A 27962-nucleotide genomic window follows, 5' to 3' on the forward strand; every position below is an offset into this window, starting at 1 on the left:
TTGGTTGGAATGTGAGGTGTTGACCTCTAGCAGTGTCTTTGGTTTGACTTGAGTAATGAGCTGTTCAAGTTCTTTACTTTAAGTGGTCATGTATGATGAGTATTTGAGCTTCTGTAATAGCTGTCGGGCTCTGTGTGACATAAACCAGTGCAGAATTGTCTTATACTCATAGTCTTAAAGTCTGGATTCAATGAACTCGCTGACGATCTGAAAAAAAAAAAAAAAGAAAGAAAGTAAAGCCATAAGCAGTATAAAAATAATAGCGAAAACTAAAAATAAAGAATCTGAACCATCATTATATTCAGGATCACACAGCATTTGTTCACATTGAATTGATTTCTGTTCCTGTTTCAGTTTTACAACACGATTGTTAAACACAGTTGTATGTACAACTGCTTTTTTTGTTGTTGTTGTTGTTTTAAATAATTTAGAAGACCTGACCCCTGCGATCATGGCCGCAAGACCTCCTCTTGCGCTGTCTCTGGGTCAGCAGCAGGTGGCTGGTTTGGCGAGAGCAGCCACCCTGGAGCAGCTCAGAGAAAAACTGGAGACCAGCGGGGGAGGAGAGGGGCCGGAGAGAAAGATGGCCCGTCTGGCAGAGGAGCAGCAGCGCCTCATGCAGCAGGCTTTCCAACATAACCTGCTGGCCATGGCATCCCAGATGCCCATGAATCTGCGCTTGGGAGCCCCCACCATCACCACCAGAGGTCAGCGCTGCCAAGGTTGTGAAAAATATTATTTGAAATTTTGTAAATGGTGACTTTGTTTTTCCTGTGTCGATATAAATTAATCAATCCCACAATCTATCAAAAAATTGGTTTGAAGGATTAATTCTTTCCTCCCTATTACACAATTTCTATCAACAATAAAAAAAATCCATTTATTTAATTTCAGTCAAAAATAATTTCACATTTGCCATAATTAACATTGAAATATTCCAAGAATTAATTTACAAAATTGAGAATTATTTTTCTTTTTAATCACTGAGTCTACTTACTAATGATTTAATTTAAAATGGAAAAAAGAGACACACAAACTGACGATGTTGATTCTACACTATCTGGTACCTATGGAAGCTAAAAGAGGACGTTAATGGCTGGGAGATTGAATTTCAACAATATTAATTAAACTGATTAAAGAACTAGTCATCAGTGGTTTGCCATCTTCTCAGGAGAGTAAAGAAACAAGCTTTAAAGCTTTGAACTTCTTCAGTCAGAGAGAGAAAAACGGGAAGAATTCAGAACCATTTAGAAACAAATGTGATTTTCTAACACCAGAACTGATATGAATAGACTGAGGAACTGAACCCTATTGGTTCAGAAGAGGCGTTTTGCTTCCTCAAAGCCAACATGTGTTTCTGCTCCAGGGTTTCATCAGCTCTATTTCCACCTCAGATTCAGTTTTCATCCTCTGGTACTGGTAGCTCCTGACACTAGCTTTTGGCTATTTCTGTAATGATATTGACTATATTATAACAATGACCCACCACGATATGCAAGAATAACATCTACAGTGTGGGAGTGAAGGGAGTAAAAGTATATTTAGCAAGCCAAAAATATTATTGGCATGTCGAATTTGTTTCCATGGCATTGGAAAAACAATCCTAACCTTCCAAGCAGTTCTTTGCGATTGAACACTGATTTTACCAAACCAACTGAAATTTGATATACTGTCCAGCTCCAGTCAAATAAGTCAGCCAAAATAGATAGTTTACATTTGAATGACTTCCACATGTATGACAGGCATTGACACATTTATTTTGAGCATAAGACCTGAAGGTCATTATGACTTGACCTTCAGGTCTGCCAGGATATTTGGAGGAACCTTGTGGAAAAATGGGCAAAATTAGTTAAAAAGTTGGTTTGTTGGGTTTTGCTCACACAGCAAGCAAATGTGACCCATATCCAACTTTTTCACGGAAGTCTGAACAACCCATTTCCCATCTTTTCACCCCCAAAACACTCTGATCTGTGCCATTTCCATATGTGGTACTAATCTGATTTACATATCCAATTGTTTTCAAAACATCTGCATGTCACTTTAAACCAGGATGTAAATAACGACTGAAAATGATAATTTATGAACTTACAAAAAAGTCTGTGTCACTGAAGCGCATCATATTCCTGGCTCTGACTACACATCGAGACAGACATCTCTAAAGAAGATGCAGTCAAAAGGTTGTTGCTTTACTTGTGCTTCCTTTTCTTTAGTTTCCTTCGTGGTGTTGTCGTGTGATGATACCGACCGTTGGCTCCTATTACTGAATAAACCTTAAAATCGATCCAAAAATGGCCCTTTCCATTATTACTTCTGTAAACAATGGGTTGTTCTGTGACATCAAAACAGCCCATTCTTCTGTGTCTGCGGGTGGCGTTGGAGACTTTAATTGTTTACACAGAAGTGTGATTGCATTTAATTAGCGGAATGGAAGGTGACTAAAAAAAAATTAAAAAAGATCAAATTTCAGCAAAACATCAGAATTGAGCATCAACACATGGAGTATGAACGTAGCCGTAGTATTCACTACACTTCACAAAATTAGTTTGAAAAAATATTGGGATTAAAGTGATGAGCATGTCCTGTGAACAGATAATGGAATAATAAGTGCTTCTGTGTTGGTTTAGATGAGAAGCAGCAGGATATGTCTCTTAGCATCTCCACCAATGGGAATGCCAGCATCACTGTATCTGTGGAGGTTAATGGCACAATCTACTCAGGTGCGTGTGAAAAAGATCAGAACCTTTAATTTGTACTTTTCACTCCGGCAGTGATAAAAACAGTCTTTGGAAATTCTTTGTTTTATTCAGGAACCCTGTTTGCCCAGAAGTCCGGCGGAGCACCAGGGCCTGTTGTTGCTGCTAGTGCCGCCTCATCATCCCCTGCTGGACCCAGCTCAAGCTTTGGCTTCTCTGCTCCCCAGGCCCAGACCCTCAGCCCCACACCTTCCTCCACCTCCTCCTCCAAGGGCTCCGGCTCCGCCGAGCTGGCGCCCAGCAGTTCCCCCTAACTCGAGCTTTCCTTTGTACCCGCTCCCTAGGCCGCTGCTCCACGGCAAGGCCCCAGCATGAATATACAGTACAATGAGAAACCGATAAGAATAAGAAACTGTTGCACAACAAATACCTCAACAACCCTGTCAACCTTTTGGCTGTGTAATCATGAACATAGAGCCCCAGAATATCACATAAAACCCACTTCTCTGCATTAAATTCATCACACGCATAGATATACACAAATCAAAACACACATTCTACACACTCATACACTTGTTAATCCTAGTGTACATGCTAAACACAATCAGCTCAGCCAAAACCCACTGACAGGCGTATTCACAACTGAACTTGAAAAGTTTTATTTTAGGACATTTTGTTGGTTTTGTTGCCATTTTGTTGTCTTTTTGATTTTTTTTTTTTTGTTTTGTTTGTTTGTTTTTTTTAGATTGATTTTTGTTTTCAGTTTTTTTCTCTTTTTACATACCTCAAATCAAGTAACCTGCAGTGGTGTCTTTACCTCAGGAGCTGTAGAATATTTAACCTGAATCAACTTTATTTTTGTATTCTGTTTAAACTTGTTGCAATCAGGGGAAGTCGGGTATCTCTCACCAACAGAACCTCATGTACAGCACACTCACCTCACAGCAATAGGCCTCCAACCCAGGCCACTCAGGTCTGAAACACACTGTAGCCTCGTGTTGAACTCAGACTGGTGAATGATAAAGATGATGCTGTAGATCGGCAGATTAAATACCTCATTTCACAACTACCCTCAGTAAAAGACCTAACAAAGGTTGGAAGCACTAACCTATACAGGAGCATCTCAGTAAATTCAAGTATCTTTGAAAATGTTATTTAATTCAAGAAGGGAAATCCACCGCCTCAGAGTCATGCATTTCAAGTGTTTGTATCTGTTAATGTAACGATTATGGCTTTCAGCTAATGACAAAAAAACATATTTCAAGTTTCTCAGAAAAAAAAAAAAAAAAGTATTCCATGTACAAATATAGGCCTACTGAAAAATATGTCCACTCAATACCTAGTTGAAGCTCGTTTCGCATGAATTACTCCCATCAATGCGACCTGACAGGGAGGTGATCAGCCTGCGGCTCTGCTGCTCTCTATTATTGGCTCCGGTGTCTCTCATCTTTTACGCAACAGCACCCTGGTGGGTCTCAGTGGAGTTCAGGTCAGGCCGGTTTGCTGGCCAGTCGAACGCCGTGATGCCGTGTTCATTAAGGCACATACTGGTTCTTTAAGCAATGCGAAAAGGTGCCAAGTTCTGCCAAGCTAAATTTCTTGGTAGCTGGCTTGTTCATGTCCTGAATAAGTCTTTGTGTGTCGGTGGATCTTACAGCCCTGACCCAGGCTGTAGTCTACATTTTGTGAAAGTTCCCCAAGCTCTTAAATGGACATTTTTTTCCTTACCTCTGGTCTTCCCTATGCTTAACCTTATGCTGAGATTATGAGATTATGCCAGCTTCTTTACCAAGAGCTTTTGTGGCTAACTTTCATCCACGAAAGGTTTTGTAATAGGCTTACAAAACTTATTATTGGTCTAGTTTCTAGTGCAAATATATTTAGTGTATTTGAAATGAGATAAAGCTAAGTAAACAATTCCTTTATATTCATATAAAATCCTGTTTTCACTGGCAGATTATTTCACTTATAATGAAGACATTTTTCCCTTGCTATAAGTGAAATAATCTGCATGTGGAACTAATAATTTATTATCAGTATTAAGGAATTATTTACTTAAAACAAACCTTGATGAAAAGTTACTTTTAACTTCGTTTTGTTTTTTCCCACATGTACTAAGATATTTGCACTAGAAACTCGACCAAAAATAATTGGTAAGATTTTATGTTTTTACAATGCGAGACTGTCAGTAACTGTGCTGTAAGTAGTCTGCCCCATTATTATGATACCATAACATGAAATTTGTGCTCTAAAAGCTATGGATTTTATTTAACATTCTAATTATCTGAGAAACTGAATTTTTGGGTTTCATCCCTGCCCATTAACCACAATCATCAAAACTAACCGAAGTAAATACTTGAAATATATTGACTCTCTGTGTAAGAAATCTAACTTTTTGAATTGAGGCGCTGAAATAAATTAACTTTTTGAAAATATTTCTGTCTATTGAGATGCACTTTTAGTCCAGTTGCTCACAGGCCTGTTTTTTTAACAACTTAACGCACAAAGTTTGGGGGGGGAACAGCAGCTCTTGTCCACCAACAAGCCCAGTAGACCCTGAGCCCCCTGTCTCTAATCAGACCTACTGTGGCATTCCAAACCCAGCTACACGGTCCCATTTTGTCACCCCCACCCCGTATTCTGGTTTGCATCCTTCCACCTGAATGTCCAGTAGGACAGCGTCTTCATCAGTAAGTAGTTCCCAGACCTCACACTGGCCTCTCTCTTCTGGAGGGCATCTCTCTCAGGAAGCAAAGTGACAACCGCAAGGAATCACTGATAATTTAAAGAAGATTCATTCGTGAAGAATGCACAAGACTACGTGACTGTTTCAGAAAAAAAGAAAAAAAAAAGAAAAAAAAAACAGAAAAGAAAATACCTCATTAGACTCTCTGAAAGCGAGAGCGACACTACATACCTCGGCTGTGAAGCCAAATCCTGCCTGAACTGAAACTGAGATGGATGTACTGACACACTGCGGGTGGGTTTTGGGGAGGAAAAAAAAAAATTAAGAGTTGGGAGGGGTTTGCTTTCTTCCTGCTGTATTTACTCATAGACCCTGTTTCATGCATTCTTTTTTTCCTGCTATTTTTTTCCCAGTGGGTGGGGTTTGGGGTGGGCGGGGTGGGGTGGAGGGATTTCGTCTAAGGGAAGTGATATATGCATTTTTTTTTTTTTTTTCAGGGAAGAGGAACAGAAATGTTTGTTCCTCACTGTTGTACAGATTTGCAGGATTGTGACATTTGATTGCGAACAGAGGAATTGCAGTTAATTCTTTCTTGGCCGTTTTGAAATGAAATGCATGTGTACAATCATGTGACCAGTGTTAGAACACATTGATTTTCTGGTTATTGCACAGCTAGATACCAAAGACTAGTCCGGCTGGTCATCCTCGTACAATCCTGGTTGCACGTGCTGAGGTGCATCGAAAAACAGGTCCGACAGTCTGTTGAACTGCAAAACAAAGTCTCACCTAACCTTTTGCAACATAATCTTTGTAATATTTGTGAAAAAGAAGGTCAGGTGAGGTGCAAATCCTTTCTTTCTCCACATATTATGACATGCCTTCACTTTCTGCTCACAATTTAAACTAGATTAAATCGAATCTGAACGTGTGACATGAAAGGATGGTCATACGCTGGCTGTGTAGGAGCGATTGAAGTGTTATACAGAACAAAAAGCCAGGTCTCATGTCATCTTGAGCTTATATAATCAGATATTTTGGGGGGCACTGAACACACCACCTGTCTGCAAGCTCAGGCAATGCCCCCCAGTTTCAGTTCCTTCCAGCCAAACACACTTCCTGGTGGTCCAGACACAGCTGGCATAAGACATGTTTTCCTTCAAGTTCTTCTTTTTTTTTTCTGAAACATTACATAAGGTTTAAAAATATATTTTCCAGCTTCTCCTGTGTTGAATGTGAGGCCCAGTCTTGATGCTTGACTGTATCTTAGCCACTAAATGTGCGATCTAGCAGCTTTTGGTCACGCTGTTCATTTTATTTGGTCAGAAACAAACTCGTAAAGGAGGGAATCATAGATGCTGCCTTAACGTAGTTGCTGGTGAGATCTGGTCAGTGCAGGTTTCAGGCCGGTAACGTTCGGTGGGTTTATCACCTGCCGTTTGGATAGATGTTTTCCACCATTCATACTGTTACCAGATGAGTTTTGATATTTATTTGTATTGTTTTATTTGTCTTGGCTGAAATTGTTTAGCTAAATCATCTAAACCGCATAACTGAAACATTTTTATTAAGTCCAAACTGTCGGTTTCATTTACTTAGTTTTTGGTTTGTAATTGTTGTTTAATAGAGTAGCCTCACTGCCTTTGTATGTTTCTGTGTTTTGTGTGTGGGAGTGTGTGGAAGCAGGTTTAGAATATTATTCTGTGAGCATAATTGTGGTAACATTAAAGAGCCTGCAGATGGCGCCAATGTTCTATCTGCTAATTCCTAAAATGACGGTGAGCATGTTGAAAATCGAGTCATTTTGAAACTTTTCCTGAGGCTGGCACAGTTCCAGTTTACTGGCACCACCACAGTCCTGTCTGTGCTGCTTGAGGTCTATTCAGAGAGTGGGAAGTGTTGAGGGTTGGTTAGTCATTTTCACTTCTCCAGTGGGCTTAGTTGAGGCTTCCTGTCTGTGTGTGACGTGCCTGTCGTTCAACAGTACCTCAGGACGAAGCTGCATCGAGTGACGAGTACTGACGGAAGCTCCGGTCATGTTCCTTCTTTGGATTTTGAGTTGCTTTATGTTTTATTTTAGGCTTTCTGTCGTCACTAACTACAAGGCGACGTCTCGTCAATCAGGAAGCTGTGAAGTTGGAAGTCTGAGGAACCTTTAGGTCTCTTGATTTTTGGAATAAAATACACTTTTCGAATGTTTAAGGACTGGCCTGATCTGTGTTAAACAGGTGCATATGCAAGTGGTTATCAAATACCTCATTTATCAATTTTATGTTGTTTTGGCTTGTACAATGCTCCGTATATTAATTCAACTGTGGGGTTTGTGCATATTTTTGTACTGTTATAATTATTATTATGGACATGACAATAATATTACTGATATTATAGTTTTCTCTTTGATTAATGCAAACAAAAAAATGGAACAAAACACAAGAGTGCTTGTAAAAACTGGTTTGTGCTGATTGTATTTAAGAGGAGCACTTTTCCAAAGTGGTTTTCACACATTCAGTTTTGTTCATATTAGTTAATATAAAGATATGGTTCTCAGGGCTTTAAACTTGTATGTCATGATAAAGTTTTACTTTATATCGTATTTTTTGTGTGTCTGTTTCATTTCTTCTGAAATCACTAGACTTGTTTCTTTTTTTTTGTATAGATTATTTACACTTACTGCTGTTAACCAATTTCAGCTAAAGCTACATATCCATTTTTTTGTAATCGGGTGTCACGCAGAATATAGAGTCATGGGAGAAAGAAACTACACCCTCGTAAAATCTGGGGTTATCCATAATAGGACATAATGTAAATCAAATCTGAATATATAATCTATATCTGTATATAAATTGGATGTGTTTTGTAAAGTGCCTTGAGGTGACATTTGTTGTGAATCGGCGCTATATAAATAAACTGAACTGAGTTGAATTATGGTCAAGACCTAGTCCCATATGCTGTGCAGTTTCATATGAAAAACGACAGATGTTTCAAAATGTTGGTCTATTTTATAGTAAAGACGGACCGTTGTGTCTGGTATCGTTAATTAGAACAAGACGGCGTTAACATTTTAAAGAGAAAAGAGAAGCATGAAAAACCTTTGTAAATTTCAGAAGAAATTCAGATCACTTCACCAAAAATGGAACCCGCCTGTTGTTTTGTTTTTAATTTAGGTTTTTTTTTTTTTTTTTCACCATTCTTTTGTAAACAATGATTCGGTTGTGCTCTTTTGGAAATCCAGGCCCTTTAAACAAACAAACTGATAGGGGAGACACATGGGACATTTTGGCAATCAGAAGAAAAACAATTGTTCTCTGTTGTTTTCAATTGGGGTAGCCTTGAAGGCTGTGCCAGATGTACAAGGCAATACAACACAATTAATTGCAGGAAGTACCTGAACTAACAGGGAATGCACCTGCATCCTGTACCTGTATATAGTACTTCTATTATTAAATGCAATTGAGTTTTGCCTTGGTACACTGCAAAGTTTTAAGTAGAAGGACATATTTAAAAAAAAAAAAAAAAAAAGCTCACACAAATAGAAATCTAGAAAAAATGTTACATTTATATTCAGCCACCCAGAGTCAATACTTTGTAGAGCCACCTGTCTTTAAATGCAAATCTTTTGGGATGTTTCTGTCAATTTTGCTTCTCTGATACGTTTCACAGAGGCGATTTAACTCGGAACAGCAAATCGTGAAGATTATTTATTGAATCAAAACAAAAACAGTTTGTTCATTAAGAAAATATTTTATTAAGTAGGATTCATAAAACTAAACACTAAAAATTCAACTAACTCTTTATAACAATGACAAATAAACTAATCAAGTTGCAATATTCAGCGTTAGTTAGTCCAGCTATCTTACACTATGCATGAAAAATATATTTATAAACAACATTTCAGAAATAAGAATGTACTTTTCAGTTCTCGATAAAAAGTCCTTCAGTAATACAGAATGACTCAAAGCGGTGGAATTCAAAGGTCATGGCCAATTAAATGAAGTACAACCCCTGGCAAAAAGTATGGAATCACCAGTCTTGGATGAGCACTCATTCAGACATTTCATGCTGTAAAACAAACTCAGATCAAAAACATGATACAATATTAAGGTCGTTCCAAAGTGCAACTTGTTGGCTTTCAGGAACACTCAAAGAAATGAAGAGAAAATATTGTGGAAGTCAGTGAATGATACTTTTATTGACCAAACACAGGGAAATAAATATGGAATCACTCAATTCTGAGGAAAAAAGTATGGAATCATGAAAAACGCATAAACAAAAGACCATTCAAAATACATCACTAGTATTTAGTTGCACCACCTTTGGCTTTTATAACAGCTTTCAGTCTTTGAGGCATGGACTTGATGAGTGACAAACAGTATTCTGCATCAATTTGGTGCCAACTCTCTTTGATAGCAGTTGCCAGATCAGCTTTGCTGGTTGGACCCTTCTTGTGGACCATTTTTTTCAATCTCCACCACAGGTTTTCAATTGGGTTGAGATCTGGACTATTTGCAGGCCATGACATCGACTGAATGTGTCTTTCTTCAAGGAATGCCTTCACTGTTTTTGCCCGATGGCACGATGCATTGTCATCTTGGAAAATTATTTCATCATCACCAAACATCTGTTCAATTGAAGGGATGAGAAAACTGTCCAAAATGTCAATGTAAACTTGTGCATTGATAGAAGAATTAACCACAGTCATCTCCCCAGTGCCTTTGCCTGACATGCAGCCCCATATCATCAAGGACTGTGGAAATTTGGTTGTTTTCTTCAGGCAGGCCTCTTCATAAATCTCACTGGAACGGCACCAAACAAAAGTTCCAGCATCATCACCTTGTCCAATGCAGATTCTTGACTCATCACTGAAGACAACTTTCATCCAGTCATCCACAGTCCATGATTGCCTCTCCTTAGCCCATTGGAGTCTCGTTCTTTTATGTTTAGGTGTCAATGCTGGTTTTCGTTTAGCTTTCCTGTATTGAAATCCCATCTCCTTTAGGCGATTTCTTACGGTTCGGTCACATACATTGACTCCAACTTCCTCCCATTTATGCTTCATCTGTTTAGTTGTACTTTTTCGGTTTTCAAGACAAATGGCCTTAAGTTGTTTGTCTTGACGCTTTGATGTCTTTCTTGGTCTACCAGTACGCTTGGCTTTAACAACCATTCCATGCTGTTTGTATTTGGTCCATATCTTGGATACAGCTGACTGTGAACAGCCCACATCTTTAGCAACCATGCGTGACGGGTTACCTTCTTCAAGATGTTTCACAATCCTCTCTTTTGTTTCAAGGGACATTTCTCTTGTTGGAGTCATGGTTCTCACCACTCCACTTCGTCCAGCAGCCCTCCAAGGTGTCATGACTGCAGGTGTTTTGAACTGCACACTAACGGGCACATCTAATCTGGGGCAGGTGTCCATTTAGGGAAAGGAAATAGACTGGGTGTGTCCTTTTTTTTCTACCTCCAATTTGAGTGATTCCACACTTTTTTCCTCAGAATTGAGTGATTCCATATTTATTTCCCTGTGCTTGGTCAATAAAAGTATCATTCACTGACTTCCACAATATTTTCTCTTCATTTCTTTGAGTGTTCCTGAAAGCCAACAAGTTGCACTTTGGAACGACCTTAATATTGTATCATGTTTTTGATCTGAGTTTGTTTTACAGCATGAAATGTCTGAATGAGTGCTCATCCAAGACTGGTGATTCCATACTTTTTGCCAGGGGTTGTAGTTCCAGCGTAAGTGCATACGTGTCCCTATAGTTATTTATCACACCTGACATAAACATATTTATGACTCATTAAGACCACATGTTACCACAGATCATTTCTCTTGATGATGGAGTATGTAACATTTACCAAACTTTTACATATTTGTAAAATATGAAACAAACAATCTGTGAATAGATCGAGCCCCTCCACCTTATCTCAGTGAACCAGTAAAAAGATGGGATGTAACTGCAGAGCACTGTATTTTTGTGCTGTGGTCCATGTATATATATGTATGTATATATATATATATATATATATATATATATATATATATATATATATATATATATATATATATATATATATATATAACTTTATAATGTTTAGGTGCTGCTGTGCTATATTTTCAACATCGCATATTTCAAGAACATCACATAATTCCCAACATGTCTAAATGTAAAACATTTCCTGTTGATTTCTGATAAAACTTTACACAACTATTTGGAAATATGATTAAACACTGTAAAAAAAACCCTCACTGAAAGACACCTAAAGATGTAAACAAAACAATATTAATGATCATTTTAATGTTGGGTTTGTGATGACTGACTACAGGCTACAAATTAAGTTATTCTGTAACTAAACCCACCTGTAAAACACAACAATGGATATTTAATACTGATATAAATTTTGCATTATTTTGACTACAATCAATGTTTCTGCTGTCGGACGGTCCAACAAAGGTGTTGATTTTCACAGTAAGATCTTGGGAAAAACCAATGTTTGGAGCATTGCATGTGATTAAGGTTTTTCACCACACAGTGACTCTGACTAATACTGATACTAATAATTTACCATGGCAGTCACCTGCTTGAAATCATGTTTTTAAAACTCCTGCTCGCATCCAGGCTGCCTTTTTAACAACGCATAGCAAGAATGAGACACAAATTAATATAAACAACAAACAAAATGAGAGTGAAAGGAGAGAAATCAATGCGTCATAACGACAGATACAGCTCATTAATTTAGAATATCATTGAAAGTCACTGAAGTAAATTATTCCTACAGCGTAAGCTCATTATATACATTAACTACGCATATCTAGAAGTTGATTCTGATGATTGTCACTTGCAGTCGAAGCGATTTGAAAACTGAAATAAGTTTTTATTTTCAAAGAAATGTTACGCCAGTCTTAATCACCACAATCAACAGTTCCAATAAACCACTTTATATATGTAATCTAACTATATATGTCTCTCTTTGTGAATTGTATTTCTGAACAAAATAGACTTCAGTGGTATTCTAATTCAGCAAGATGCTACTGTGTATTCAGCCATATTTAATTACTTTGATAAGAAAAAAATAAAAAACTATCAAGAAAAAGAAATATCTATCTACAAAGACAAATAGAACAAAACTTTCCAGTTGGAGATTAACAGATCTGATATTAATATAAATATTGATCTGGATATTAGAAAAAAAAATCTAGATTGGATATTGTTCACAATGTGCCCAATCCAATCTGGCAGATCTATTCAGTCTAATTCTATGCTTTTGTGCTCTGAGCAACATCATGCTTTATTATTTATTCTAGTTTATATTTAGAATTCCTAATTGCACTTTTTGAACCATTTCAAAGAAGGGTTGTTGCTGTTAGCACTGTTACATCAATAATGACCATCTTGAAATAAATGTCCATAATAACATTTTTAAAATGTCTAGTAAATAATGTAAAGGAACATCTAAACATGAGAACAGTGCTGCTGTTAAAGTGACCTTTGAGTCTGTTTCACATTCTTCGTTTTTCTTCGTTTTTGCAACAATATTTTCACTTTGTCTAGCCTGTTTGACCACACCGACCTCAAGCTCTGACAGATCTTGTTCAAGATTTAATTTGCTGCAATTAAAGAAAAATGTGCTTAAAGGCTCAGAACTAAAACCAGACACTGTTGAAGACTGCTGCAATAAAGATCCAGACAGTTGGACCAAATGTCTGGCCTGCAGATGGACATCTCAGCTCGTACTGTGCCAGGACTTTTCGATAGCCCATTTCCTCAGACTCACATTTATACCCTCCCTGTTGTCTGGGAGTCATGCTGTCGATCAGCAGAAGACACTCGCCGTCCCTCGAGTAACAGGAACTGGAGCCTCCAGGAGTTTTCCAGGTATACTGGGCATGATGGGATGACACTGGACATCGCAGGAAGCAGCTGGACTCAGAGGGAACTGTGATGCTTTTCACTGAGTTGTCTACATGACTTTTGGTGCCTAAAAACAAACAAAAAAAAAAACAAAAAAAAAAAAACATGAGTTCAAAATTTATTGCATCTTTGTTTCTAAAATGTGTCCTTGATTAATTTGTTATTTAACTTGGTGCTTGTGATCTAACATTCTCCTTCAGAACAGGAAGTATGATATCATTTTACTGACAGTGGAAAGAAAGTAATGTATTCACTTTGTTTTATCAGTCTGGTGTTTTTTATTTCCAACGATAAACTTACAAGAAATGTAACTGGAATTTCATTGGTAGACAAACACAAAGTAGCACATAATTGTGAAGTGAACTAAAAATGATGCATAGTTGATCTTTTTTTTTCCAAATAAGAAGGTGAAAAGTGTATCAAAGAATACTTTAATAAAATAAGTATTATATAGGACACCTGATATGTGTTAGCAGGTGCTCTGGTAAGACAAAAAAAAATTGTGATTCTACAAAGCAGTATTTGGGGTAAGTGCAAATAAAAGCTACACATTTATATTTTTATTTCTACGGAAATTAAAACCCACAATTTCATTTCCTGCCTTCTACAGATGCTACTTTCTGTAAAGTTTGTATAGACAAACTGTGTATTTGAAGCAGTCAGAAGATTTTATTTTGTGTGCGTTTGTTTTTCATGATTAAAATATAACTTCTCTTTAGATACAATCAGAACTGTAACCTAGCATAGTAATTCTGAGAAGCCTGTGGCTACATCGCTACTGGGAAATTAGGCCACTAAAGATTGGGCTTTTACCAGATATGAAGTGTGCTACACCGATAAGCCCTCAGGGCGTCATCTGTCAGTGAACAGAACCACCCATTGCAGCAAAAAAAAAAGATAGTTCCTTTTTTCTATTTGGAGTTTTTTCTCATATTTAATTTGTTTCTCTATGTTCCATGTTCTGGTTGACTAATTCCCCTGCTTTATTTTGACATTGATCTTCCTTCCTTTTGACATCACCACCTTTAGTTTAAACATGTCTTTGTTCATTTCCCTACAGAGCTGCTTCCTTCCAACTCTGGGACTTTGACTTCCAAATGAAAAAGAAAAGTTTTTGACAAGAGAGTCTACCAAGCAAAAATATCTGAGCTGATCAAATTCTCTTCACAATTTGATCAGTTTGATCCATGCACAAGCTTCTTTATGCCACAGTTATCACTGTTGCTCGTGAACTTTTTGCTCCCACATGTTTTCCTTGCGTTAAACTTTCCAGTAACATGCTTGACTACAGTGTTTTTCTTAACACCCAGCTTTTCATCAATGACCTACTGTGGCCTACCCTCCTGTCAAAAACCTTTGAGGATATTCTAAGTAGGTTAGATGAACCTTTGGTAAAACATCATAAAACCTCAAAAAATTGAGGAGCTGCAGAGCCAAAATTGAGAACAGGTGTCAGGCTGTGGGAACCAAAGTTCTCTGAAAAATAAAAAGGAAACCTTAGCAGAAGCCGGAAACAGTTGAAATAACTCAGGATGTGGAACGAGAAGGGATAGGATCTAAGTAAGAGCAACATGAAACCAGGGAAACGTAATAAAACATTTTCATTGGATCTGATGTGTTTGGTAAGAACAACACCGGTTTAACAAGAAGAAAAAAAAACAGAGCTAATCCAAATATTTGGACATTTGTAAGTTGGTCAAATAAAAGTCAGACGGAAGGCATTTTTCTGGATGCTGAAATCAGCCGTAATAGTGGACAGCTCTCCAAACACAGGAAGCTCTCTTAGCACCAGAAATCAGTTAGAGGATGTGAGATAAGGTAATCTCACTCAGGACAGACAAGCTTTTATAGCACACTTGAATAGTTGTAGTGTAAACAGAGACCAATTTGTTCCACTTTTATTTAGTTCCACAGGAGAACAAAGATGTGACCAAGCCCAAAGATAATAGTTCCCTTAAGACAAAATAACAGTATTTCCAAAAACAAAAACAGTTGTCCTGTTAAAGACTTAAAAGGGAAGCCTAGCACTGGTTAAAGTCAAAACCAAAAGTAACAGAAACTTCATCTAGTTTGTTATGTATCAGTTTTGTGTGTTTCAGGCTGTCCAGCCGGGTAAATGACTCAAGCAAGCTGCCCAGTAAATTCCTACGATCGCACTGTAGATAACTCAGTCCTGCATCTCTTGATAACAAGATCCCCCACACTGACTGGAAGGTTTACATTATTTACTCATTTAATGAGCTACTTTCATCCTCATTCTTCATGAAAGTTCAAGAATGACTCCATACACGTTCAGAGTGATCTTTTTTCCTCCAGGAAAGTAAACATTTATTTTTGGCTCCATGTAAAAAAAGGTTTTATTTGTTTGTTTTTTTTTTCAGTTTCTGATGGTGATAAGGATGGCCTTTGAGGCTATACTGAGGATGGTGGACAGTTTGTTATAAAGGAGGTGTTGCATAGCTAACTGCAAAGAGCAGACTGACTGAGTTGGTAGTTATGAGAGCTAAATAAAGAAAAGACTCTGCTATATTGTGCTAAAGTTCATTCCATTGATAGCAAGATGGATTATTTACAATATCTACAAGTAGATATGCAGGATGTATACCAACACCAAACTGCTGTGGATTAGGAATAATGATGAATTACCTCCATGCCTGTTAATGCAGTAATTTAAGGCTCCCTGTCTGCATGTATCCAGGAACTGTACAGTATATGATCAAACTATCAGCAGGGAAATATCATGCAAAGTGATACAACATAAAACTTTTACAACTAAGTAGATGATTCAGTGGAAGCTGAAACATAGGAAGCTGCTGATAAGTCAAATGACAGGAACCAAATAAATGCAGAAGTCACAAGATGGATCACATCGTGAGTAAAACAGAACCCTGCATGACTTAATTTCATTTTGTCTTGCTTTTGTTTATTAGTTAAAGAGCATCTGGTTAGAGCTTGCTATAAAATGTAAAATGACTGTTTCCTGAATGTAAAACACAAGCAGGCATATTTCTGAGAAACTCCTTAGTTTTTTTACGTTTTGAAACAATAAAAATACTTTGAAAGCATTGATGTTAATGGTAGTTAACTGAGTCACCTTGAACCCAAAGCAAAGCCCTGTTTCTTTATACATTTACACTTGACAGGCAAGTACACTCATAAATATGTCAGTACCTCCAGCTGAGCGTCGAAGTGGTGATGCCAGGTCTTCTGAGCACATGCTATGGTTCCTGTGGACCACAGGACTTGCACCACTGCAAAACGGAAGTAACGTCAGTCAGTCATGCTACAGGAAGTGCTTGCCATCTTTAAAAATGCAAACTGTATCTTGACTGCACACCTGTCAGCTATTGCTCTACGGTAAGGGATTGCTTATTGTGAGCCACTATAATGTCCTGTAATTCAAACTCTATTCAGTTGAAAAATACTTTATTGATCCCAAAGTGGAATTAAATGTGTTGTAACCCATATTAATTCAAAGAGTTAATAAGTTTCCCTCACTGTCTTCTGTTAATCGCCCTTTGTCAGCCCTTCCTTGAGCCCACAAACAGTCAGTGGCCTTAAACCAACTCAAGGCTGTGAATAAAGTTTCCATAATCAATCATCTAACACCCCTCACCCTTGGCTCTCCAATCCAGAGCTTGCAACCTGTCACACTACATAATGTGTATGCAGATGCTGTGCTGTGCGGTTTCAGAGGGTCTTGTGAGAAAGAAAAAAAAAGACGGAAATGTCTGCATTTCCCCTGATGTGGGCCTCTGCAACAATGCAACAACTTCAGTACAGCTCAGTTTTCACTTAGCTGTTCAAAGAGTAAGCAAATGTCTGTTGCACTTTTTAAACTTTAGATAGACTAACTAATCTGTTTACTGTATGTATATGAGTCACATGCAGTCACATTTTGTGGGTAACTCCAAACTACCACATGATTAAAAATAAAAAAAGTTCCCAGTAGTAATATGACAGGAATTAACTTCATGTAATAAAAACTCTTTTGATAAAGAGTTGAACAAAGGTTTTGTTGGATTTAGGCTTACAATTTGTCATACTAGTAACAAAGACTGAAAAGTAATTTACTCAGTCCAGTTAGCTGGGTCACTTCAGATTGACAGTATTTGATTTAACTTGACGACTTCGTGATGACCTGGATTTATCTGGACTGATTTTAGACACAGTTGGATTCCATTATTCCATTAGAATCCATTAGAATTTTGTAATTACATTTAAGGTTAATCTCTGTTTTGTAAATAACTGAAATGAATACATTCCTATAAAAAAAGTTTGTAATTTTATCTTGATACAAAACGACACTTTCAATTCCTCCACTCACACCTCCGTGGGAATGGTTAGACGGGGGAGAGGCGTCAGGGAGTGGGTTTTCCCCTCAAAGCTGATGCACTATGAAACAAAATGCTGTAAGACCCAGTTCTGTGTTAGTCATTTTTTTTAAATTTAGGTAAACCACAATAACTGGTGCGCAACCTTAATTTAATATAAAGTGGAGCGTAGTTTTCAGTTCTTCCACAGACAGTTCGCAGATCCCTATAAAACGTTTCAGCTCCTTACATTTTACGGAAACATGCAGAAAGTGAAAATCGTAGGAAATGCCATGACGTGTTGCAGACAGGAGAAAGAGAAGCAAGTTGTTACTGTTTGTGCACCTGATTTTATAATCGTTACTGTTAAGTTCTGGTCAGAATTCAAAGTGGTGTGCAAATAAAGCTAAGATAAACTGCAACGTTTTCATGCCTGCGCAGTCTGCTACACTGCATTCTGACCAACAAGCTTCAGCATTGGTACAGAGTTAAGCAGCACAGTGGCTCACAAAAAGACAATTGTTACAACTGGCTAGATAAGAAACATAAAATGTCATCAGATTCACCTACTTGTCATACGTGTATGCACCATGAAACGAAATGCTACTGAATGATTTTTATGTATTTATATAATCAACACTGATATTGAAATATTATACAGTGTCAAAGAACTGCTCTACAAAGGACGTGAATTTCCTTCAGTAGGTGCGGCTTTTCTTTATAACTCATGTAGCAGATGATCCATTTCCAAAATAAGCAACCAGTGATAACTCTGCAGGCTTGGGCAGATCTGACTGTTGTGTCTTTCATCACCACGGATATGTGTCAACAAGGTTTAGTCACTATACAAGCAAGGACTTTGTGGCAATGGACACTGACAAAGCGGAAGAACTGCTAACTGCTAACTGTCCTTTGAATTAAGGATAAAATATACAAAATAATAGGATTCAAACCCTTGATGGCACATCTGTACATAATCCTCAAGCATTCTATCTGACCTATTCCTTTTTTTAACCAGATGATAATAGTGGTCAAGTTAATCTTTGGAAAAACAGTGAAAGTTTTATTGTTCTGCTAGAGAGTCTGTAGATAAGCCTCTGTGTTGGATCATTTTTTACTCCAAAAGACAGATCGGTGGTTGGACGAAGCCTTGAGGTCTTACCTCCTCGCAGAGGTGCATTGTTGGTCTTCCCAGCTGCAGTATGGATCTCTGGACAGAACACAGTCCGGACAGTTGTTTCCATACTGGCCGCAGTTTTCCACGTCAATTTGGACCAGCTCAGTTTGTGAGTTCACGTACAGCTTTTTCTGTAACAAAGGTTCACCAACGTTTTTCTTATAAAAAAAACAAACAATCTTTTTAAAACACTTTTTTTTCATAATTCTTTCAAACCTGTAATAATAGTTAAATAAAATCATTCCAAACACTAAGTCAGACTTTTGTGTGGGTGGATCAGTCATGTAGGTGTTCACTTGTTACTCACAGTGGAGGGGTTAAGGACAAAGTTGAGGATGTGGGCTGAGTAATTAAAAGGTTGATACTCAGCGATGATGAAAGAATGACTTTCCAACTGTAATGCCTTGTGAATCGCACCATTACCTGGTTAAAGGGCACAAGACAGAGGGAAGATGATGACACACACCTGCCTTCACACCCAGATGTCTTTTGTCCCCTAAGGGCGTAAATGAATCTTAACTTTTGACTTCAATGTTCTGCAACACTTCCCAGACAAGAAATTTGGAAACAGTCATAGGTAGACCCACAGTTACATCAAATCAATTATTGTGTAATTTAAAAAAACATAACCTGAGGCAACCAAAGTGATGTACACATCTTGAAGAACAACCTATTGGTAGGCAACAGTAATAGAAGAAACTGGACAAAATAAATGAATATACAGTCTATTGGGCTCATTAATCAGATTAAAAGTGCATTTTTGAAAATAACCTTTAGCAGTTTGTTAACATAATTTACATTTATTCACATTTATGCTTGTCTTTTTTTGTTGGTATGATGTAATATTTGAGCTTAAAATATTGTGTTCTTATTAGCTGGAAATACAAATATAGGGTTCTGTGCTAAGAATAGAATAATCTTGTGTTAATACCCAGAAAAGCTATTTTTTTTACTTATCATGGTGAGTCAGGCACCATTTTTGGTCAACCTCCAGGAAGTTGCACATGCGTATTTTTGAATCATCTGGTAACACAGCCCAAATAAAACATACACTGTGAGGCAAATACGTGTCCCAAAAGAACCAGTCTGTTTTTTTTTAAATAATCATTTAATGCTAATGTAAAGTAAGAATATTATCCAAAAATCCATAAAACCAAAATTACATAAAACAAATTGATTTGTGTGTTACTAAAAAAATAAATGAGTACTTTACAAAATAAATGCCCACCTCTAATACAAATCAATCAAGTTTGCAGGTGAACATATAAATAACTAAAAAAAGGCTTGATACAAAATGCCACGGTCAAAAGAGACAACAATCAATTTGTTTTATATCGCCTTGGCTCTCTGAGCTTAGCCGAGAAATGCTGGATGTAGCACCAATCAATCAATCAAATTTTATTTGTATAGCACATTTCAGCAGCAAGGCATTTCAAAGTGCTTTACATAATTAAAATAAAAACCAGCATGTGACATTGAATAAACATCTGAACAATCAAGCCCAGAGGAGGAAGCATCATGCTTTGGATCATTCAGGACAACTTCACTGCCATTTGGCCAAACATCTTACTTGAGAATCGTATTTCCCTCTGCTGATCAAAACATATCCAAAGTAGTCACCTCATGTAGTCGGATGAGGATCATGGAAAACTCTTACAGAAAACCCCAGACAGAGCTGAAGCTTTAAGCGGCAAAACATTTAGAGACTTTCAGGATTTGTTTTCTAGAGGAGTCACCAATAATCCCTCATGACAAGGAATGTACCAGGCAGCAAATGTATTTGCCTACAAGTTCTCAGAAACTTGTGTAAATGAACGTAAAGTTCTCAGAAACTTGTTGGCAAGTTTCTGAGATAAATAAGCAAGTTTCGTGCTTATTTATCTCAGTCACATGCAAAACTATTACGGTGCAATGTTTTTTTCCCGGACTTTTTGTTGACACGCTTTCCTTCCCCATAACAATGAAATCACAATGGGAATAAGAGACTGGCTGTTTTTCTAATAGTGAGCAGGTTTGCAAAAATCAGTAGGGAATATAATGATTTCCCCTATGGTAAAATAAAAATATACTAATCCCTGAGAGAGTTACTGATACATGTTGAATTAGCTCTAGGTCGTACATTAGATCATCTCAGAAGCAGAAGTTTCTCTGCTGTTTTTAAAAAAACCTGATGTGTGAGCAACAAGGGGAAGAGGTCAAATCTATACTTGCTAACCCAATACAAGTTATAATTAAGCTTTCAAGACATGACCGTAAATCTGAACCTAATCAGCGAGAGTTGTACCAGTAAGCAGAAAACTTCCAAGATGTAAGAAAAAAAAATGTTCAACTAAGCTGAAATGAGATAAGCTAATACAGCAAGCCGCCCATTTAGTCGCACCACAAGCCCGGCTTCAGTTTCCAGAGGTCATTTTTCATTCAGCTCAGCCTAACTCTACAATGGCTTGACTCCTCTGTACTTTTTGAACTTACAAGTGTTTGTCTGAACGTTCTTAAGGTTGCTTGAAAACTTCCGCTCATTTCGTAACTAGTTTAGGGAACTTGTACTCACTTAGAGAGAGAAACATAACGTCGTGTTGATTCCCTGGGGAAGCATCAACAACAATTCGGGTGTAGTTGTGATGGTTGAAGAGAACTGGGTCCATCCTGGGCTTCACCCACTCCTTCATCTCCAAAAACTTTTCGACTCTTCCCAGGATGCTAGTAGAAAGCTTGGTGCTGTCAGGAACACACTGAAGGCACAAAGTTCATACGTTAGAAAAATCCTGTATTCATTTGTTGCTAATTAAGACGTGACCCCCTGAGGTGCTGTTAAGCTTTTTGTTCCCACAGATACCGATAGACTGATTTAGAATTCAAAATACAATAACTTGTACTGAGAAGGTGTCACAGGAAAGCAAATCTTCCCAGTTTAATTTGTAACTTGAAGTAATTTCAACTCAATATGATGCAAACATGGAATCATTTCTAGAGAATAGAGCCGTATCTCAGTAAGTAAGAACATCATAAACGACTGACCTCATTTATTACACAGAGTGATGTAATACTGTCATTTACTGTTGTCATTTTGATAATGATGGCTTTTAGCTAATAAAAATCCAAAATTACGCATGCCAGAAAATTGGAACATTACGAAACACTACTAAAACAGGAAGCATGGAGTGGTCTAACATCTACTGGAAGATGGTTGGACTGACTTGGGACTTCATAAAGTGGAATGAAAAATTTGATTTCGTCTGAAAAGTGAACTTTAGACCTGAGAAATAGTACAATCCTTTTTCTGCTTAGTCAAGATCAAATGCTTCGGACATTGTCTGTGGTTCCATAGTTGAGTTAACTCAACTATCAACATCAGTTTCAAGCAATGAAATTGAAATGAAATTGAAGTCCTGAACTGATGTGTTCAGGACTACTTGGTATGTATCCAACTATGGCCTGAATACATAGCTGTATCATGACGTATCAGGACAGCTGTATCCTGTATTCAATACTGTGTGGTGGTTTTTGAAGCAAAGGCTCTAGCTGTAGTTCATACCTTAAGAATTTCCCTCAGAAAAAGTTTGCTCGTTTTCTGTTTTCGTCTTCTGTCTCTGGGGGTCACTGCAGGGTCACGGTCCTGTCTGCCCCCACGTTCATGCTGGGCTTGCGGATAGTTGGATACATAGTTGGTATGTATCCAACTATGGCCTGAATACATAGCTGTATCATGACGTATCAGGACAGCTGTATCCTGTATTCAATACTGTGTGGTGGTTTTTGAAGCAGTGGCTCTGGCTGTAGTTCATACCTTAAGAATTTCCCTCAAACACTTAAAACAGGCCTTCCTTTTCAATCCTCTCAAGTCAGCAGTTATCCATTTTGCTGGTGCACATTTTCTAACACATGTTTTCCTTGTCTGCCTATACGCGTGGCAACAATATCCTGAATGGCCAGCTTCTTGAGCAATGACCATCTGCAGCTTGAACTACTTAAGATAGTTCAAGTTGGGTCAGTGACCGTCTGCTGGACAAGTGTCAAGTCAGCGGTTTTCTCTGTGATCTTGTAGGACATAAGACACTATTTTAGCATTAAAAATCCTTTTTAAACATTTTCAGACATAATGTCATGGAGCAAGTGTCACTATTTGAATTTAATTATCAAAACAAGTTAACTTTTGACATTATTCTGAGTTCTTCAGAGATGCCTGCACTCCATATGGAGTTAGTTTCACTTATACCTTTTTCATGTCCTCTTCGTTCTTGTCTGAATCAATAAAGGGGGATCTGGTGAAAACTTTTTCGATGTCTCCTATTGTGTAGATGCACACAGCACTCATGCCCCTGCATAAAGAAATGACAGTCAGCAGAGTTTCACAGAGACACTGTTGCAAAAAGAAGTGGCTCTTGGGCTAAAAAAGACTGCAGACCTGAAAGTGGTTAAGAAACATTGTGAAAAGTCGACTGCACAAATGGAGCAAGTGTTAGCAATGGCCATGTTGACAGCTTTACAAAAACCAAAGCACAGAGATCACATAGAGTACTCCTCTTACTTTACCTCAGAATCTATATTGCACATGTCCTTTTGCACAATGTTTGCATGCAGTTGTGCCTTGTTTGCTCACGACTGCACATGATTCTTGCAAATGTTTATCATGCAAACAACAGCTGACAAGTCATCCTGGTTATACCACAAGTGCTACTTTTTTAAATAGTGACAGAGAACCACTCCAGTTAGTCCAGAGCTTTAACAAACAGCACATTATTTAATTTAAGTTCATGTCAAAATGTGAACAACTTAAATTTAATGTAACATTTTACTGAGCTTTGGTTTCTGTCAATATAACAATAAGAAAGTTTCATTTGTGACTTTTCTTGCACACTGACATCTTACCATTCATTTCTGAACAGTGCATAAACTCTGGTGTCCTTCCAATGGTTTGAATGTACAGTGGCCACATCCACCAGCTCAAAGAAATGTCGTTTGTTGTCCGCTGTATTGTGACCACAGTAGAGCCGTGCATTCATCAGAGACGTCCAGCTAAACTGCAGGTTTTTCTTGGGACCCCCCACATCAGCCTTGAAACAGCCACCAGATGCATGATCAATCATCCTGATCCAGATTTCAATTAGCGTAAGCAGTGAATCTGATTACATTTTCTCATTTTAAGTATCTTACCATGCAAACTTGGCTGACAAAGGGGAGCCACATGTTAGAGCCCAGGCTTGTGTCTTTGTTTTTCTGCTTATAAAAAGAATAAACTTTGTTCTGCAATGGCTCGTCTTGTCTTTTGCTCAGAACCAATCCCAAATAGTACTGCTCTACAGGCAGAAAAACAAAAGAACATAGAATGTGATTAGATAAAACAAAAATGGTCAATCAGTCACCAAATCGAATGTGTTTTAATGGGATTTTTATGTGATTTGTTTTGGAATCCTTTTACTAAAACGAACAGCTCAGACTGCATCTCCCAGCATTCATAGTGCTGGAAGCCATTTTGCTGATGTCACAACACCTTTATAAACTCAGGTGAGCAGATGTGAGGCATCAGCTCAAGAACTCTAACAGATTTGCACATCTACAGGCTGAATATTGTTCCCATTCTTGAGTGGAAAGTAGCTTAAAGTCAATTCAGATTAGATGATGAGCATTTGTGAAAAACAAAAAAACAAAAAAAAAACATTTTTCAAGTTTCCACAACTGATTCACAATTGAATTTAGGTTAGAACTTTGACTGGACCATTCCAACACATGAATATGATTTGATCTAAATAATTCCTGGACTGGTTGTAGGTTTAGGATCATTGTTCTGCTGGAGGATGAACAGCTGCCCCGGTCTCCTCCTTTAACTTTCTCCACATCGCCTGCTGTTTTCCTTCATCTTCTTGATACTCTTTTTTTTTCTCTTTTTTTTCCAGAAATGTTCTCCAACAGGTCTTCAGAAAACAGTTGGATTCATATTGAGATAAAATTAAACACCATATATACTCTGTGTATTTACTAATATTGCAGATGTAATGTTCAAAAATACGTAATGTTAAAGGGCTAAAAAAAGAGTTTTGTACTGTGTGTAAATACCTTTCCCATGATTGACTGGTCTCACTCTTCTACTTCCAAACTTGTGGATGCCAACATTCTCGTGAGCTCCAGAGGACGTAAGGTAGAGATCTGGTTTTGCATCAGTTTCTGAAACAGAACAGGTGCACATTATAGGTCAGATTCATTTGAGGTTCCATCTGACAAATAACATATGGAGTAGAAGCAAAGCGAAAGAGAATACCATTAGATCCAAGCTGACAGAATCAAATAATAGCACAGACATTGACGAAATACAGCTCCTATAAGGATGAGGAGAGTAAATGTACCTGTGAGAATTTAAATCTGACAGGATGTGAAAACACATAAAGCAAAGAGCAGAAACAGCTGAGCAAAACAAAAAAAAAAGACTGTAAAAATAAACTTACCATCAAGAGCAGATTTTTCACCTTCCTTAATGTTAAAATTGTTAATGTCGATTTTATCACATGTGAGTGACCCTGATGAATCCTGTAAAAAAAAAGAGGAATAATAAATCAATCTTGCAACACAATGTGATTTAACAATAAAAATTCTCGCATCCCCCCAGTAGTTTGAAACAAAAAACAGGAACATTTCCTTTTTTTATTTGTCTTGATGAAATTGTTTCATAATTAGCCAAGCTATTGTCTTCTTATCATCATGTGAAGTGCAACACAACTTGTTCTGCAAAACTGTTAGTTCTGGTTAACATTTCTCAGTTTCCTACCAGGTCACAGCATTGTGATGTCCTGTCTTTGGTCGCACAAACAAGCAGCGGCTTTCCTTCTTCCCTCTGATGAACCACTGCAATTTTGCAGTCCTAGGTGACAAGAGAAAATTTGTCTTTATATCTTTGGAACTGGAACTGGAATAGATTAACTTCTGGTGAATCTAATGACTTTATGATGCTCACATTCCTGGGGCAATCCTTCCACTGGACCTCTGTGTCTTTAGCAACCTGTGAAAGACGATATGGGACTTTTTTACTTTGCTTCTAAACGAATCTTACTAATAGAATAGTTCTGGAATGGCTTAAGTTCCTCAGTTTTATTCGATGTAAATGTAATAACTACCTTCTCGGTGTTATTAAAGTTGTAGAAAGCCAGACGGGTCTTTTCAACAGATGTAACATTAGCCGACCATTCTCCGAAGAGAATCTGAACTGGCAAATGTTGTTCACGCAATGGAAACCTTTTAACTGGAGCCTCTGCAAGTAAGGACAAATTGAGAAAATATCAGCCTCACTATAAAATGACATCTGCAACCAAAGTGACCTGCGGTTGTATTTTCCTGTTTGATCAAAACATGTTACAAAATTTAACAAGGAGTCATGAAACTAATCACACACCAAGCTTTTAATGTGGAATGAATATGAAGAATATCTGTAAACGTAAAGCTTTTTATAATAAAGCAACTACCTAATTGCTCACATCTGCTGATGACTTCCCACCTCTGACTATTTGGTTTATATCTGATATATACACACATACATCATCATCACATTTGTTGCTACACACTATAGATAGCTGTACACGACTAACCTTTTAAGGTATTATGGGAAATCATCTTTCACCAGAAACCATGTGATCAAGCCACAATCACAGGTTGTTAAACATATGACACACATTTTATTTTGACTGAATTACCAACAATATTATTGCAAACTTTATCTGCTTCTATGATGTTCACTTCACATTCACCGATTATGTTTTGGTGGAAATATCCACACCAGCCTGCACACGCCATCGCTATGATGAAACATGGTGATGGCAGCATCGTGCTGTGTGAATGCCTTTCATCAGTAGAGCGAGGCAAGCAGGTGAGAAATATGGAAGAAGCTAAAGAGAAGGCAGAAATCCTGTTAAGGTGACAAAATAATTGGGACTGACGCGGTTGTTCGCCTTCCAACAAGATTATTTGAAATTTGATGTTCAAAAATGGGGTCTTTTCCGTCTTATTGGGTTTGAGCTCATTTTCAAATAAAAATGGACAGACATGACTGTGTTCAGATGGGCAAGGCTGGTGAGCACAGCTGTAATTCCTGTTCTGCTTCTAATGTAGCAGAATGGTGATTACTATCTAATGAATGTTATTTTTTGCATAGATAAACCACTGTTTTCCCTACACATTACTGTTATGCACTATTTTGTCTATCACACCATATCCCAGTAAAATATCCATAAACACATCAAAATGCTCCTCCATATTCACTTATAAGCAGGTCTTGAACTTATAATATCTACAGCCTCACTTGTTAATTTAGTATTTCAGAGTAGAACAACATTTAACTGAAAAGATATACACCCTCACAAGGCACAAAGACAAACTCAAGATTAAAGTCTTTGCTCTTGAACACAGGAGATTAAGTTCAGAACTCTCTTCTGGGATCGGACTGAAAAAAACTGTTTGTCATGATACGGTACATTTAATGGGGATTAAGGGGTGTGCCACACTGCCACCCATTTACAGGCAGTTATCAACATAATATTGTATTGTAGCTGTAGACTATATATAGTATATATTGCAATATGGTGCCACCATTACAGTACGATTTTATATTGGATTTAAAAATGTATAGAGCCTGCTGTCTTTCTTTACAGCAGGCTCAGTGGAAAGAGTAGTCTGACAGTCCTAACGTTATGAGATCGATTCCAGTTTCCTCCTGTCAATTGCGATGTTTTATAGTTCGTATCGTTCACTTTCTGACTGCAGTGAACATCGTGCTCTCGTGTGAACGGCAGTGAGTAGATAACTTGGTCTATTTACGGGATAAAAAAAACAGAAATAGAAACATGTCTTACCTTTGTATTTGAACACCATCCTCGGTGAATGTAAGTTCGCTTCATTTAAACAAGCGAAAATTAGTAGCAGTAAGGTGAACATTTTTGCCAAAGCAGGTAAGTCAATAAACAGCCGTCCGCGTCTCACCCTCGAATTAACTGAGGTGGGAGGGGTTGTCAAAGACTCCAAGCTCCAATAAGATAAGAGTTCATTTAGATTTCCAAACAAAACCACTATCAATTCAACTACATTTATTTATTTTCTAAATAATCTATGGTCACAATAAAAGTAATATCCTTTCGAGGGCAAACAAAGTGTAAAGTTAAAGTTCACGAGACACATTTCATATTAGGAACAGACTCTTCCCCG

The 27962-nt window shown here is 37.6% G+C and overlaps 2 protein-coding genes across 3 annotated transcripts in view; one reads left to right on the top strand and one right to left on the bottom strand.

The window, feature by feature from the left end:
• LOC106920155 (AT-rich interactive domain-containing protein 3B) overlaps window positions 1-8308 on the top strand; it is a 63896-nt gene extending 55588 nt beyond the window's left edge. The window contains exons 7-9 of one of the 2 annotated variants that reach the window (XM_014991009.2): window positions 432-722; window positions 2625-2717; window positions 2808-8308. In XM_014991009.2, coding sequence (XP_014846495.1) covers window positions 432-722; window positions 2625-2717; window positions 2808-3007 — 584 coding nt within the window. In that variant the 3' untranslated portion in view covers window positions 3008-8308. The remainder of the gene's footprint in view (window positions 1-431; window positions 723-2624; window positions 2718-2807) is intronic. The other variant, XM_014991010.2, reaches the window with a different exon arrangement.
• A 789-nt stretch (window positions 8309-9097) lies between these two features.
• Window positions 9098-27948, bottom strand: LOC106920154 (semaphorin-7A). The gene is made up of 14 exons (XM_014991008.2): window positions 27614-27948; window positions 25886-26019; window positions 25726-25770; window positions 25540-25632; window positions 25220-25301; window positions 24834-24941; window positions 23934-24076; window positions 23649-23833; window positions 22996-23098; window positions 21331-21511; window positions 19087-19202; window positions 18765-18910; window positions 16461-16540; window positions 9098-13356 (listed from the first exon to the last, which is right to left on the bottom strand). Exons 1-14 carry the CDS (start codon window positions 27693-27695, stop codon window positions 13022-13024), a joined length of 1833 nt encoding a protein of 610 aa, XP_014846494.2. The 5' UTR covers window positions 27696-27948; the 3' UTR covers window positions 9098-13021.
• Between the last annotated feature and the right edge of the window lie 14 nt (window positions 27949-27962).

The sequence above is a fragment of the Poecilia mexicana genome, unplaced genomic scaffold, assembly GCF_051168715.1.
Source record: "Poecilia mexicana isolate PSO_F unplaced genomic scaffold, ASM5116871v1 scaffold_3, whole genome shotgun sequence".
NCBI classification, from domain to species: domain Eukaryota; kingdom Metazoa; phylum Chordata; class Actinopteri; order Cyprinodontiformes; family Poeciliidae; genus Poecilia; species Poecilia mexicana.